The 16,755-nt window shown below is 40.9% G+C and overlaps 1 protein-coding gene across 2 annotated transcripts in view; it reads left to right on the top strand.

The window, feature by feature from the left end:
• The window catches only part of VGLL4 (vestigial like family member 4), a 90,441-nt gene that overhangs the window by 59,767 nt on the left and 13,919 nt on the right, over positions 1–16,755 (top strand). For both annotated transcript variants that reach the window (XM_075713926.1, XM_075713925.1), the window contains exon 2: positions 3,472–3,661. In XM_075713926.1, coding sequence (XP_075570041.1) covers positions 3,472–3,661 — 190 coding nt within the window. The remainder of the gene's footprint in view (positions 1–3,471; positions 3,662–16,755) is intronic.

The raw sequence follows: 16,755 nt of genomic DNA on the forward strand, positions 1-16,755 counted from the left end.
GCATGTGTTAATTTGAATCACTTTCAGTTTAGGCCTGTAAGTGGTTAAAATAAAGAACATTCTTGCTGACTGCATGGACTTCTGTCAACTGAGTGCGCTACTGCAGTACTGCTGTATAGGCAGACACTACGTCACATTGTTATCTCGTGTTAGCATGTCTGTGCTTTATCATGTTGCCTAACAGTTTTAGTAAAAAAAAAAAAAAAAAGAAAAAAAAAAGACTAGTATGAATAGTTGTAAGTAGAACTATCTGAAAGCAGCAGATCTGGAGTGCCTTACACCAGCTGCTTGCTGAAACAGAGAAGTATTATAAGAGGCACAATAAATGTGTTTGCTATCTCTGCTTTCAGTTGCAGTGCAGACACAAGCCATCACAGTAATGCATTTTGAAGACTGGAGTTTGGACTTGGGGAATTTTATAAAACACAGTTGTTTTATCAGAGTGTTGTCCTGCCAGTTGTATGATGCTAGTCTGGTTGCCATGGAGTGTGGTCAGTTGGGGGAGACAAATGTAGTCAGTAAAACAGCATTTTGTGTGGTAGACTCTGCTGTGGTTTCTCCCTCTCTGGTTTAAATTCAAGTTTGGTAAGGAGGAAGGGAGTGGGGAAAGACATTGCCTTTTTATTTAAATAAAAAGCAGTTTTAGCCCTGTTCAAACTTACAGGCCGCACAAGAATGCATGGTGCAGTACAAATACAATATATGAATATGCGATTTATATCCATAAACAGCGTAGGATTCTTTTTCCCCTTGAACTTACTCTGTTATCTGGAGTCTTTTGTTCGGTATTGTTCTCTGCTTGCCTTGTGTCTGCAGGCTATACAAGATGCTGAGCACTGGCCACTTGTATCTTCTCATGAGGAGGTGCTCCATGTCTTCCAACCTGTCCTGTAAGAGATCTTGCTGCTCCTACCTGCTCACCACCTGTTTGAAGTTTTGTTAATTTAATTTTGGCCAAATGGCTCTGTGGTGCTGCAGGTAAACGTACCAGAAAGTATCTGAAGGCCTTGGATAATTACCATGTTACTTTACAATTAGGAAAATGCATTACCAAATTCAACAGGCTTTAATTAGAAGCCATTCCTTTCTTTGCTAAATTTCTTTAAAATGGGTTTCTTTAATTCCAGTGTACAACAGCAATAGCATTTTTACCAGATTTTCTACTCAATCTGCATGTTAATGTAGAAATGCTCTTGTTGCCATACATACAATAAAATGAATTTTTATAGTGTGTGGTTGGGTTTTTTTTAAAAGGAAAAAAACCCATTGAGGTAATTGTATAGCATCCGGCTCCTAGCTGCTGTTTGGGGAAAAAAGGAAAAGTTTCTAGCGTACTAAATTGGACAATGTCTAGAGAGTTTTGTCTTTTGTAAACATCAGAATTAGCTTTACATGCATATTTAAATTGCCTGTATTCCTGTCAGGAGTTGCTCAGAAGTCAGTAGGAGTTATGTGCCTACATGGAATTTGTAATTCCTGTAATGGAATTTTGTGCTTGAGTCTTCAGAGTGATCTGAGATACTGCAAGAGAAGAATGATTGCATACAGGTGGGATGAAAGTATCACAAACCTTACCTGATGAAAGCTTTATCTTTTGACATTGGTATTAACTCTTTTTTTTTTTTCCCCCCCAAAGATAGAAGTGAGGGAGATCCCTCACTGAGAGAAACTGGTATGATGTGGTTTACTTCTAAAGTTTAGAATATGAACACTATGTAGGTGGATGTTTCTACCGGCAAAATATAAAGGCTGAAGAAAAAATGCAGAAACTTACTGATATGAAGATTATTTCATATGAGAGGTCTTTTTGATAAAAGCTTCTCTTGCGGCATTAGAGTGGTTGTGGGGGGCTTCTCAATTAACGCTTTGGTTGTTTCGAACAGGAGAGGGTCTGGATGTCTGTCTGAGAGCATTTGCAGTAGAGGACAGTTTTTACTATTTAGAGCTGAGATGGAAAGTTCCTATTTAGATTTGGTGCCAGAGTCTTTAATAGAAATCATGACTTGTGGCATATTATAGGTCAGTGTATATTTGCTAGTTTATATTATGCTGACTAAATTGGCAAAATGCTTATTTTTACTGGTAAACATTCAGGAGGTTTTCTCCTCACTCGTTCTTTTTCCAACAAAATAGTATTTGTCGTGTGTGGATTTAGGGCAACGTTTTATAAATCATCTGCCTCCGCAATGATGTGAAAATGTGGGGTGGCATACAAAGATTTCATTGTCAGGTACCTCAGGGCTGTAGATGGAGTTAACTTTATCCTAATTTTAGTTCTGGAAATTATGGCCATGTAGAAAACAAAATGCTTCTGGCAGTGTAGGAAAAATACAAATTTTAAACTCTAGCGAAAGTGGCTATTTCAGGGATATTACCAGAATAGGTAACCCTGGTTAATTTATATCCTCTCCAAGCCCCTTGTGAAGCCCCAAAAGCATTTTTTTTTTTAACATCTTTAAACCCCTATGAAGTCTATAAATATGACCTGTGGCTGTAAGGATGTTAGTTTCAGTAAAGTCCATAACTGCTGGTAAAATGCAGCACTGTGCTTTAGGCTATACATTTAGTGAGACATGTAGTTGAAACGGTAAAAGCGCTGTGGTCACACTTTAATGCATGCTCCGTAACGGTATGTGAATGTGTTTATGCGCAAGCTAATTCTATCACTTCTGGAATTATTTATACACAGCTCCCATGCGCTGTGAATGGCATTTTCTGATAAGTGTTAGATTATATGAAATTTATAATCTACTCAGTACTCTACCACCAGTCTGCCTAGTTGAAAATTACCATTCTTAAAATGGAAATGTTGTGATTCTTGTGTTGAAGAAGTGTGCTCTTTTGTTCATTGCTTCAAGCATAGTTTAAAAGTGTAGAGAAGGACATTTAAGGACAAACTTACACTTGCATCAGCAAGTTCCAATTTTTTCCCTAATTTTTACCTTGCATAGTTATACACCAGACAAGCTTGTTTTGGACAGCTTTTTATAAAAGGAATAATTGAGAATGTGAATGCTTATTCAGTTTTAGATCTTGAATATTTGGCATAAATGTGAACTGTAGCCCTGGAATTTATAACCACAACCATAAGGAAAGGAACAAAGCGTATTTCAGTGCAAATAGTCATGCTTTGCAGAATGAGGTAATGAAAGTTCAGGGTTGGAATGGCAGCTTCTAAGAAGGAAAGCTTCTGAATAAAAATGCTGTTGGAAAGATGTGTTAGCTCAACCTTTCAGATCATCAAGGGTGAGCTGACCCCTCTCATATTACCTTTTTTTCAACTGTTTGTTCCAGCATAAAGCACTAAAGTGTGGTTTATGATGCCCTGTGTATCTTACAACCGTGTTGAATGTGCCTATGCAGACCTGACATCCGTTTGGAAAATTTTTCTGCAAGAATGTTTTCAAAGGCGTGCTATTTTACCTCTCTTTTTCCCTGTTGTGTTCATTCTCACCTGTCTTCTTCCTGTAGGTGAAGCAGCTCTAAGAGGGGAGCCCAGAATGCAGTCCCTTCCAGTGTCCTCTGCTCTAACCAACCATCGAACAGGCCCTCCTCCTATCAGTCCCAACAAGAGAAAGCTCAGCATGGACCAAGGGGATGATGAGCTAGACTGTGAAAATGACCATGTTTCTAAAATGAGTCGAATGTTCAATCCGCATCTGTAAGTGTCTTGCTTTTATTGTCCAGTGTAATGCTGTCCTCTTTGGTTTTGCGTGTGCTAAAATCACGCTGTGTCTAAAACTTTGTGCTAGATTTTTCCTTTGTTCCAGTTTGTATAGAAGAGCTGCACAAAGGCTGGTGTGACCAGATGGGTGACTTCTTGTTTTCTTTTGTTTCCATACAGCACGAAGTAACAGGAATTAGCCCAACTTAACTATTTATAGTAAAACATACGTATTCACCTTGCAATTTCTAAAGTATTGTTCATTTGTTCTTTGTAATCTGCTCCGTTCACTTCCCCCGATTCCGAGCGCTCTGTACTCTCTGCTGATGGGGGTGGGGAAGCAGAAGGAGGGGAAACAGAAGTGCTTTGCATTTTTCTGAGGCCGGGAGATTGTGAGCCAGCTGCTCTGTAGTCTGCCTTGACAACTGGGCAAGCTGCAGTTGTTGCTAAACATTACTTAAACGATTGCACCGCAGTTCTGACAGTCAGATGTGGAATTTTTCATACAGGTAAGGTGTCGACGAGTTAGGTGCGTGTGTTGGGTAATCATCAAACGCCATTCTTGCTGTGTTCTCATTCCTGGGAATGCAAGTCTGGTTGGCATGAAGTACAGGCTTAGAGAATTCCTTTCATTCTTGACTGGAGGAAGTGATCGGAGCGGTTCAGCAGTCCAGGGCAGCCTGATAGCTGTGCGCCTTTCCCTGCTGCCTCAGCTCCTGCAGCCTCTGCATTCCTCGCATTCCACACTGCTGTGGACTGTTGTGTTCAGTCATAAGATGCGGACAGAGGTATTTATCCTCAAATAAATCACCATAGTGTTAGTCAGAGGCTGGGCCTGTAGTCTGCAGTCTTGGAATTTGTTACAAATCAGGAATCCGGCACTGAAGTAATGCAAAACAATAAAAGCTCACAAGCAGAGAGAGGCTTCTTATTTACAACAAACCTTGTTTTTTCTCCTGAAAACTTAATTATTTATAGCCTTTATTTGGAGCTGAGAATGCTGGTATTGGAAAGAACCATATGCTGTATTTCTGTGGTATACATACGTGACACAACTGAAGAAATTTATGGCATTTTTGAATTATTACGTAACTTTGTGGGAAAAGGTGTGATTTTTTTTTAAAAAAAAAACTCACTTGCTAGTGATGAAATAAAACACAGCTGGCAGTTACGTACATTATAACACTTTATACAGTGGAGGCTGTAAAAATAATGAAGTCTGAACAAACAGACTCATGTGCAACCAAGGTTCAAAACTAAAAGATACAGGCAGTTATTCCATGTGATCCCTTAGATATATTTTAAAGCTATCTGATCTTTCCTGGTACGGTACATTTTTACTCATCCAGTGTGGTATGTTTTTACTCAATAGATTCTTTCTGTGATTCTATATATGAAATGTGCATCTTCTAATAATAAAAGGCAGTGGTTGTCTGCCTAGTGTTCATGGGATGGGACTTAATCTATTTCAATTAAACCATCTACTGAAGACGAATCATAATCTGAAATAGCATACACGAAGCCATCTTTTTTCTGCTTTATTTTGTAAGTTTGATCTGGCCATATGAAAATATGCTTTCGACTGAATAGTACAAGAACTCCAACTTCTGTGATATGTCTGAAATAGCTGAATATCCATATATTTCAGATATATCAAAAAAGTTCACAAATGTTCTTTGAATTTTATTCCCATTTCCCTGCCACCACCACCAATTAAGGTATTTTTTCGAATGTTTTTCATATTTTCCCTCTTTTTTGGATTATGACATTCTGGTTTAACAATAGAAATTGATTACTCAAACCTTGTGCAACTGTCCTAAAAATTTTGTTTGGAGATGGGAAGAGTGTTGTAGAAGCTTGACTTGTTTGCAGTAAAGATGGTAGACTTGGCGGAAGAAGTATTTCATGGAACACAATAATGGCAGTTACATAGTAGTGACTTGAAGGTTCTAGGAGTGTAAGTTTGACAATGTTCAATTTAGAAAACCATAAGAGATGTGGAGTGAGTGTAATGTGGTGACTAGATGGCACGATATCTTTGGGGATAGCAGAGACGTTTTTGTGATTGGGACTATAAAGATGGAGTTTAGAGTCTATGTATTTTGAACTTTTCGGGACAAAGACCCCTGAAAGCATAGGACAGAAGAGTTGGTGACACAAAAACCGTTCCTGGGCGTAGCTGCCCCAGTCAATATTAGGGCTACAGACTGCACATCTTTGCCACATAGCGGTGTTTAAATCCATACTCCTCTGGCTGAATGTCTTCAGTTATTCTGAATGTCCAGATGGGCAGATCTTTTTCATTTGGAAGTCACTGCTTGGAAGACAGAAGTCTTTATAACCACGAGCAGCAGTTCAGACATTTGGGTCTTTGTGATTGCGTTGGTAGAACTGTGGAGCAGTTGTATATTCATCCTCTTAACACCAGCATATTGTGGTTGGAAACGTAACTAAATGGGACAAGAATTGTGTGCTGTGGTTCATTATAAATGGTAGAACCTTTTGTTAGCTATTGGATGTTAACTCTTAGGTACCAGCACCCTAGCATCGCAGTTACTGTGCTTCAGTAGGAAGGAATCCCTTTAAATACTTTGGATATTTCATTAGAAATCCAGTGACGCCAGCCTTTTCTTCTGTAATTGAATGCTTTGAGATACTCCCTGCTGAGGTGTAACTCCCTGATGTGTCTTCTTTGATTAGGTCTTGGAGTTGTGCTCAGGTATGTTTACTTTTATAATGGAAAAAACCAACTACTGGAGCACAGTCTGCTCTGGAGTAGAGTGAATCAAATGCCCTGGCAATCCTCCTGCGTTTCTTAAATACGTAATGGAATTCCTGTGCAAAGAACAATTTATCAAAGGCTGTGTTTTTCAGAGGAGATAATTCCCAGCTTTAGGATAAAAAAATCATTTTAAAAAATCAGAATGTGAAACTGCCTACCTGACTTACGGCAGTGTACTGGACTGTATACGGCTTCTGTATTTTTGTGGTCATAGAAATTACACCCATAAGCTCCTCACTTGGGAAAGACGAATACTTCCACCCCAAATTAAAACCTAGGCATTGTAATATGAAATTCCTTTATTTGCATTTCGCACTTTCTTGTACGTCCCTCAGACGTTTTACTTAAGATGCATTCGCTGAAGTATAATCCTGCTGAATTAAAATGTGCTTTTTGTACCATACTTTATTTTCTGGTGCTTTGTAAATGAGAAGCGAGTTTATTGTAAGCCTCAAGTTGGAACATGCCTTTGTTTTCATATGACTTCACTGAATTCACCTTGATTTACAGAAGAGTAATTAGGGACTTGATTTATACAAGAATTTCAAGCGCCTTATGTATGGGTAAAGTGGCTGGAGAGCTGTACCAGTCTTTCTTAACAAATGAAGCGGCTTTGTTGTATTTCCAAGGTGTATTTAGCGTTTCACGGCGAGTCCTCTGTAAAATGAACTCCATCTGGGCATTGTGATGCGAGGGGGAACGCGAGCGAAGCGTGTTGTACCTTTAAGTGAAGGTCTCAGGCCTGACCTGTGTTATGTGGGTTTCTTGTTTGTCAGGCTGGAGGCATTTTCTCATTTTCACAGTTCAGCTGGAAACAAAGGCGGCCTTATCCGTGCGGGAGCTCTTGAGAGCTGACATCAGCCTTTTCCCAGCGGGCATCAGTTCTGCCGTAAGAGTCCTTGCGGGGAGCGGGGGAGTCTGATAGCAGTTCCTTCGCATGGCATTTTCTTTGCCAAGTAGCAAAGAAACGGAGGAAATGAGTAAAAGAGCACAAAATTTTTTTTTTTTTTTTTTTTTTTTTTTTAAATGAAATTACACTGGGCTGGTTCTGCTTCTCTGGTTTTTAGCAGGAGCTAGCAAATACGTAACTCTCAACTCCTTTTGGGCAAGGGGCAGTTACGGCTAATACTTTATACTTGCGGTGTAGCAATTTTAAAACCGGTTTGTGCGCTAGCCAATTGTGGGATCAAATCACTATACTTAAGGTTGAAGTGAATTGATGTCACTGACATCTCCAAAAGGATTCAGATTTTGTGTTACTGGTAAAATTATACGTGGAACTGACCATTTGAATTCGTATTGGAAAGGGACTATTTTTTTTGTTCGCTTCTAGCGTACATCAGCCTGAAGTTAAGCATTTTTGGTTTGGGACAAGCAGGCTTGTGAACGGAATTATTTTCCCCTCAATCTCTGTCACAATTCCCATTTGGTTTGGTGGCATTAGGATTGCCGTGAAAGTTTATTTCTGTATGAAAAATCATCTTACGGCAAAAAATTTGCAGCTGTTACGTAGATGTCTGAGGAATAATCATCTCTTGATTTGTGTGATATATAATTTGACTTGAAAGGTCTACACACGAATAAGGTAGTTTAGCGTGTATCGCGTAAGATGATGTTGAGTTTTGGACATAACCGTACAGACCCGGACTCTTCCGTTTCAAATTCTAGGTTGTGTCTTCACTTTTGTTACAGTGAAGAATCATGGCAAATCTGACCCATGAGGCCAGGCTAGATTCCTGGAGTTTGGAAGCTGCCGTATATCATAACTTTCTTACCATGAATATCCAATGGAGTTTGCTCACCTTAATGACGCTGTAATAGAAATTACCTCGGCACCCTGTTTTAAACATCTGTCCTAAGCTGTCCTGAAAGTTACCTGGATCTGAAGATCATAGAGTAATTCAGGTTAGAACAGGCTTTCAGAGGTCATTTCGTCCAACCTCCTGCTAAAAGCAGGGTCAGCTGTGTCCTCTTCAAACTCGTAGTAGCTCAGATAAGGATTTTTGAGTAAGATCTGAAGTACTTGATAAACAATGTGCCTTATTAGAGGAGGACTCCGTCACCTTCCTCCTTACCATTCCCTGACCCCAGCTGAGAATGCAGGGTGGAAATGTTCTGCAGAAAATCAGGCCCCTGTTGTGGTGGAGGCTGGCTCCAGCTCCAAGCAGGGCTTGAAAAGATTTAGGACTGGGTTGCAGAGGTAGCGTGGGAGTTTTCAGAAAAGTTCTTTGCTGCTAACTACTGCTTTTTTGGTTCCAAACTTCATGTGGTATTAAGAAATATGTTTGCACTGTCATTTGATTGTGACAAATTGGAATTGAAAAAAAACCCCAACACACATAACTCGGAACACCCAAAACGTCTCTCATGTTGCTTGCAGGCATCTTCACTCAGTTCTCTTGGCACGAATATGCCTTTGAAGTATTTTAGGATTAACCTGGTGTTTTCAAAGCAGTCCTGTTGAAGCTGAAATCCTCTGTACTGCCAGTGGACTGGTACAATGTGGCTCTTGTTGATTATGGTAGACAAAGGATTTACAGAGCAGGTTTCAAACTGCTTTTCCTAATATTTTTGTCTTGTATGCATTGCTTGAATGATGGACCAAATCAATCAGACATATTTTCTTCTTTATTAATGGAGCTCACGCACTACACAAAATTATTCTTAAATTGTTTCCAATATATGTACATTAAATTGAACCTTTGGAGACGGACTTGAAAGAGCTAATATATCTGATTTAATATTTAACACTGAGTTTTGCAGAAGGTCGTATCCAAGGGGGAATTTCAGAAAGTACTCAAGTCCCTTTCAGTTCAGGAGGGTGTAGCCAAGCACATGTGAAATGCTTGTTATGAACAGTTTCAGGGCTAAAAATTGATTGAGAGTTTATCAGTCCTTCACAGAAGGATCTGATCTCTCAAATTTTTGGGTATATGCTTAAGTACCTGCAACATCAGGCAGTGTTATTTCAGGTGTCTCCACTTGCAAGCAGGAAGGTTCTATTAGCTAGCTCCAGAATAATGCTTTGATACAAGGTTTTCCACTTTCATTTTCCTCCTTTTGTAAAGGAGCATGAAACTTCCATAGGACGTTAAGGCTCCAAGCTACCTTGTGAAGCAAAAAGCTTCGTTGCGCAGGGGCACCAGCACCGGTACAAGGAATCACCCGCTTACTGGGGGTGGCAAGGAGGCCCGTGCACACAGGAACAGAACGCGAATCCTTTGAGCCCCGGTGTTGGTTTTTTACCCAAGAGCCTGTTCTTCATTTTCATTAAGGGGAAATTTTGCATAAATGATCACATATCTACACCCGGGTGAAATTCAACACCAATCCAAAACTCTGATAGCCAAGCCAGAGGCAAGAAAAGAACCAGTAACGTTTACAAACATATTCTAGATGTATATCCTAACCATATGGAGACAAAGGTTTAATCTCACCTCTTTTTATTTAAGCATTTTCCCAGATGTTTCCTGCAGTTTGACAGATGTACCATTTACTAGAAAGTTGCGCTCTTGAGACTTAGAATGTTATGGACACGGTTGCTATAGACAATGACTCTGTAAGGGTAAGGTTTGGAATAAAACGTTACATTAATTTCTAGTTGAATAAGTAAACTTTTTTCCCCAGACTGCAAGTGCTGGACTGGACAGTCTCCTTTCATTTTCTCTCATGCCGTAATGCGCTACAAAAACACGCCAACTGGCTTTAACTCATTCCTGCAAAATTGCTGAGTGCTGCCTCTGAATAAATGGCATTATTTCTTAGTGTTGAAGGGTGAAAAGTGTTCCTCTGGCTGTTGCTCACCAGCCGTGGCCATCTCTGCACTTCGAAGAGGTGCTCTAATGGGTAGCCAGCCCCGCCCCCCCCCCCCCCCCCAACTTTGGTACCTGGGCTGAAAGGGAGCGTGAGGACGTGGAGGGGGCAGTGATCGCTTCACGCTCCTCGTTCCCAGGGGGTGATCTGGGGCGGGGGGGGAGGAAGCTGATGAACCCCACGGCGTAGCTCGCCGCCTTCCCGCAGCCGCCTCGGGCAGGCGGCCGCTCGGGGCCCGCCGGGGCGGGAGCGCAGCGCGGGGGACTCTTATCGTGACGAGGCGGCGGCTCTGCGCCGCAGCCGCTCGCCGAGGCGCTGAGGCCCCGGGCGGGCTGGGGGGGACGCGGCCGCCTTCCTGCGCCCGGGCAATGCCCACCCTGAGGTTAGTACCGGGCCGCGCCCGCCGGCCCCCGGCCCCCGGCTGGGCCCGGCGCCGGCGCTGAGGCGGCGAGAGCGGGGCGGGGGCGGCCCTTAGGCGGCCGCGCAGCCCCCGCGCCGCGGGTGCGCAGCGCCCTCAGCCCGCCCGCCCGCCCCGGCGCGGCCGAGGGGTGGGTACGGTTTTCGTTTAGGCTCCATCCCGAAAGCAGATTGCGAGGGAAATAAAAGGACTCCGCCGCCATTGAAGCCCGAAGGTTTTGACCTCAGTTATTTGACCGCTTCCCCCAGTGGAAAATGTTGCCGGAACCCGCCGGACTTTGTAGCTGCCGAGATGTTGGCCAAATTAGATAGCCCTGGCCACGCTGCCCCACGGAAATCGGGCCGTCCTTTAAATTTCTTACATAACTCCTCTCGCACTGTAAACAAACTCTGCAGCTTAGCAGCTCTCCAAGATTTCTCGTTCGCAATGTAAATACTGTTCCTAAAGTACAGCGGAGCGGGAGCGCAGAAAGGGTCGGTGTGCTGGCGGCTTGTCCCGGCGGGCCTGCACGCGCATGGGAGCTGGGTTCCGCTCGTTCCATGGCACCGGCTTGAGTGCACGCTACCTGATGAGGAAGGAAAAGGGGGGTGGGATGAGTTTGGTAAGCCACGAGAAGAACTTCCCAAAACATCTGGGAAGACGTCTCAGCACACTCTTAATTACTGCTTCATGTAGTCTTTAATGCGGCACAGATGTACAGTTACTGTACATAATGGAGGAGTCGCACATTATAGTCAAGTTAAGGTCGATTTGTCTGTTCCTGTCAAGTCCTGCCTTTAAAGTCCTTGTCTAAGTGGTTTGTAGCGTACCTGTTTGAGCTGTATGGACATGGCTGACTTCTCCGCATCTGACTGATAAGGAATGGTATTTTGTGAACCTTTTTGTCACATTTTTAATCAGTAACTTCTAGTACTCAGAAATCAGCCTTTTAAAAGGGGGGGAAATAAAACCCCCAAACGTTTCTGCTAGTGATTTGCCTTTCTAACTAAGGTCTCCCTTAAAACCAGAAGCTGCTGTGAGAGGATACTGTTAATTGTAGACTCTAATGTTTAACTTGGGCACCTTAACTGCAGAAGTACCCTTTCAAACGCTCCGCTGCTGCTGCTGAGGTTGGTTTGGTTATCAGCTTTTCAAAGGAATTATTTTACTATATTGGTATGAATAGTTGTGCAAAATATAATGAAGCTGTCATTGTAGTTAAGTGCTTCTAGAGGTTTCAGTAATTCAGATTTTATTAGCAATTACAAACAGTTTCAATAAACTTTTAATGAAATGTTTATTCCTTTTATAAAACAGCCCATGAAAAAAATCTCATTTCTTAAAACCAGTTATTTGAACACTGTTCTCAGTCTAAAGGTCTGAAGCTTGGGGTTTTTTTAGAATTTTTGAAATTTTTGTCTGAAAGCGAATTAATGTACTTTCTCAGCTTTTCCTGCTTCACATCAGCTAATGTTACATTGTGTATCTGATGGATAGAGACCGTAATTGGTAAGCTTTAATGATCCAGGCCTTTTTCCCTCCCTCTCTGAAGAACCATTGAAGTTGGAAAAGAAAGCTCTACAATCCCGTCTCCTGACAATTTGACACAGTTAATTCCAGTACTGCGGCCTTATTTTTGGAGACTGGCTTGTGGTGTTAAAGCTCTTACTAAATAAACTTGCCATTCCAGTGTTGTTCATATCTTTTACTTCCCACGTCATGTAGTTGAAGAAAATGATTAATCTGCTCCTCTACCGTAAGATTCTACCTGATGCAGTCTTTTTTGTGATTGAACTAAATAAAATCGCATAAGCTTGAGAATTTGGGATTCACAGATTGACTGAAGCTTTACAAAAATAGCCGTATGACAGGCATTGAGTGATCAGTGAAAGTCTTTTTTCAAAATAAAAACGTAGAAAATATTGTAAGGAACAACTCAGAAAATACTATAAGAAAATGTAACTGCCGTTTTTTATTTCCTCTAACAGTTCTGCACAGTTTCACCATTGAGTTCCAACACCACCAAGTTTTCCCAGAGCCTGCAGAACAGACTGATGTACCTTGGCAATATTGAGCACACATGTATGTGGCTAATCTTGTTGCGCTGGGACATGACCCACTGCTGTGTGTATTTTATGTGCAAGCTTTCTCCTGACATTGGCCCATAGTTTTCTCTGTGCAATCATAAATAGTTTTTACAGTATTTTCCAGTGACTCAGTATAAAAGGTTAGTTGCATGTGCCAAGTTTGACTTCAAAAGGATGTTAACATGGCTGAATTATAAAAGCTGCACGTGACCCAGCACGTGAATTGGTAGAACATAAGAGGAAATGTCTGCCAGAGGTGTTTGGGTGGGCATTGCACTTGGGTACAAATTAATCATTTTATAGCTGCCTCTGAATCTTTCCAGTAACCCCTCTGACCTTCTAGCTGTTTTCATGGAAGCCTCTTTGCTCTTGCCTTATACTGTCAGATTTTCCTTCCTGCTTGTTAGAAATTTTAGGGAAAGTTTGGAGTGTCCCTTTAACCTCATTTTTTTTATCATTTGCTTTTCTGGATGTTTTTCCCCTCCAAGCAATTCAAAGTGTCTTACGGGCTTGAAACAGTTCAGACTTCTGCACAGATACTTTTAGTTTCCATTCCAGTGGTGGCTTGCCTTTCTAGATCATGTTCTGCTCGTCCCAATATATGCAGTAGCCTAACTTGCTCTCCAGATGTGGACACTGGCAGGCTCTGCTCTATTTCACCAGCTTCATTTGACTTTCTCAGAATAAGGTTATTGTGCTTTCAAGCACCCAGATACTAGGTTGACTGCTGTATAGTTTACTTTTGAGCTAGAAATGAAACCTCAGTTCTGGGTCCTGACTGGCAACCACAGGATTGAGTTTCTGGTGTGCACTGATACGTCTGTGTTTTGCAGTTTTACTGAAACTATCTTCCAAAAAAAGTGCTCTCTGTAACTGTAGTAGCAGCGTCTTCTAAAGACAGACTGCATCCTCTGCAGAGCCTTTTTCAGCTTCTGAAACGTTCCCATCTTCTGTCTTTTGGTCTTCACAGTTGGCAGAAATAGTTCTTCACTTAGCAGTTTTTCTGGTGTGTAGTGCAGGTTTTTCAAAGGCAACTGGAGCTACTGTCATTCTTTGAAGAGACAGTTATGGGGAGGTGGCTGAATCAGATAAAGGTTTGGTTACTTTTGCTGCCTCCTTTCTAAGAAATGCACTGTTCCTCTGACAGGTTGTTAGACAGTACTTAGAACAGGGAAGCCAGTGACACCGTGTTGCAGGCTAGAGGACCAGAAAGTTTCTCCTCTTTGGCTAACGTGATTGGCAGGAGGCTGAATATTTTTTGTCCGCAGTCCTTGAAAACTAAGTCAGAGCTGGTGGGAGTTGCACTCAGTTGTTGGTTTCCACCTAGACATAGTTAAACAAAACTTCGAAGAGATGAAATGGGTTTATGTTTATGCTCCAGAAATCACAGTGCATTTTAGGAAACTTTTTATAATTACTGCATTGTCCAGTTATACCTAGACACTTGTTACTGTGGTAATACTGAAATGCTGGAACTTTCTATTGTTCTGGCTCCACTTTTTGAGATGTTAGTGATCTTTTAAAAAATGTATTTAATTTTCCTACCAGGCTAATTCATATTTACAGTTACCTCAGCAGAATTAATGAGATCACTGACCATTTCAGAATTTTTCCAGATATTTATTATATGTTAAAATTGTGTTGTTTACATCTCAGGTATGGGTTCACATAAAACCTCTTCAAAAAATTATGGTACTTCAAAATGACCCATCAGGTGTACCACACAAAATGAGAACCTAAATGCAGGAGGTTTGAGCAAGCAGGCAGTGGAAGTGCAGAGCAGAGCAATTAGTGTATGAGCAGAGGTTCTAGGGTAATTTTTTTTTTCTTTTTTTTTTTTAAAGTTGAATTACAGGTTTTGATTTTTACAGGTAACCTGCAGTCTGTACCTATCGCAGTAAGGTAACTTTTGTCATCATTTCTGGATTGTGTATGTATGCATGTGTTCCAGCAGTGACATTTTTCATTTAATAAATCCCAGAGTTTTATTTATGGATGGAATGAGTGATTGCCATGATAAAGCGACCAGTGCTACCTTTTAAAACAATCTTCTGAGTGTTGGAGCAAAGATGGCCAAACATTAAAAAAAATATATCCCTGTGAGAAAAGTAAGTAGGATCTGAAATTGTGTTAATTGATTTTACTGTACATTAGATTTAGATTTCAGTTTTGTGGGTTTGGCTTTTGACTAGAGTCTTACATCATGCGGTTCTCTTGCATTCTTTCATACTTGTGAATGTTAAGCCTTCAGGAAGGGAAGCTGTTCTGTATCTGAGTATTTTTGCTTGGTGCAGGCAGGCAGTAATGGGACACTCCTTTATGCATTTCACATCTTATTATTAATTCATTTCTTTTACTGTGAAATCTATTCTCCTGGTTGATTACATTTGCAAGTAACTATCTGGTCCAAGGTTTTATCTCTGAAAATCTTGTTTTGGTGAGGATAAATATAGAAAGTCTGACCTACATTTGTTTATATGTAAGATTATCCTATTTCCTGTTAGTATGTTTTCAATGGTTTTATTTTGACTTCTCATCTCAAAGGCATTTCCATTGGTTGTAGCACTAAGCTGAAAAAAAGTTTTCGTGAATTGAAATTTTTTAAGGGAAGGAACTGCAGAATTCTGATCAGAGAGGAGTGGTGAGAGCAGAGAAAAATAGGTACAGTTGGTGCATGTGTACTTCTGACTGTGAAAGAACTTGTGTAAATATGATGCTTAATTCTCAAACTGGGCCTGATGCTCAAGTTGAAAAATTCAAAAGAACAAAAAGCTCTTGTCTGGGAAGGGTTAATTTTAATTGTTGGTGGCTGGAGAAGCTTTGAGGCAGTGCTTAAAATCCTGGATGCCTTTGCTGAGTTGTTTCTAGCCTGAGGCAGCAAGTGAAGACTTGGCCACCTGCTTCTTTCCTTGTTAACCACATTTGAATGGGGGAAGAAATGGAGAATTTGCCAGCTACAGACCTGGGTTAAAGAACCACTTTGTAGCCAGCTGGCTAGCAAACTGCTGCTCTGGAGTCCTCCAGGACCTATCGCAGGAGGCAGAGCTGCTGTAGTGCTGCTTCGAGAAAGGCGTTAATGGAAGATCAGTCGCCAGTTTTATCTGTGCATTGGTCTGAACATGATCTTTAGTTTGTCCAAAAGATTTCCTGCAGGGAGGAATATACGGTACAAATAATGTTTAAATAACAGCAGTGGCAAAAAGGGAGGGTGTTCTTTATCTTTCTCAGGAAACCATATCAGATGTCCAGGTTCTGTGGAGGAAGGGATTCTTGCAAAAACATTAATCTTGCAAAAACAATAATCTTACAAGTTGTCTACTTGAAAGCTTCTTGGGATGGAGAACTAAGCCGTAAAAGGAAAAGGCTACTCAAAATAATGGGGAAGCATAAAGCTATTAGAATGGGATGAAAAAGGGTTATGTATTTAGGTGGCAGCCATTCAAAGTAGATGTGGTTTGAAGAGTGTATTGGGCTGTTTGGAGTATTTTTTCATGTTATGAATACTTCAGATAATTGGCTGACACTCAAAAGAGAAAACTGCTAACGCTTTCAGGTTTTGTTTGGGGTTTTTTTAGTGAACTTGGATTGCTTGAAAAGTCTGAGTAAGTGAAACTTAGGATTTTTCCCTCTGGATATATATCACTGTATTTTGAAATACCACCTTAAATTCTTGTTTTCCCCAGTAACAGAATTCATGTATGCAAGTAGATACTTTTGCAGGAAATGATCCCCCTCATGTGGAGAAGATATTTTGTATCAGTGGATTATAAATCCTTAAGTAGTCTTTAACAAAAGCAGCTGTCCTCTTTAAGACTGAAGAGTTTGTGAATAAATACAGTAAAAGATGTTAGAAAATGAGTATTAGAAAGATGCTGAAAATAATAAAATCATATTTGAATTGAAATGAAAGTTTGCTTTTAAGCAATATTATGTGTTGTGTTTGTGTGAAGAAAAACATCTTACGTGATAATTAAAAAGCACCATAAGTGGATACTTGTTCTTTCTGCAAGTG

This window comes from Pelecanus crispus, chromosome 7, assembly GCF_030463565.1.
Source record: "Pelecanus crispus isolate bPelCri1 chromosome 7, bPelCri1.pri, whole genome shotgun sequence".
Lineage (NCBI taxonomy): Eukaryota > Metazoa > Chordata > Aves > Pelecaniformes > Pelecanidae > Pelecanus > Pelecanus crispus.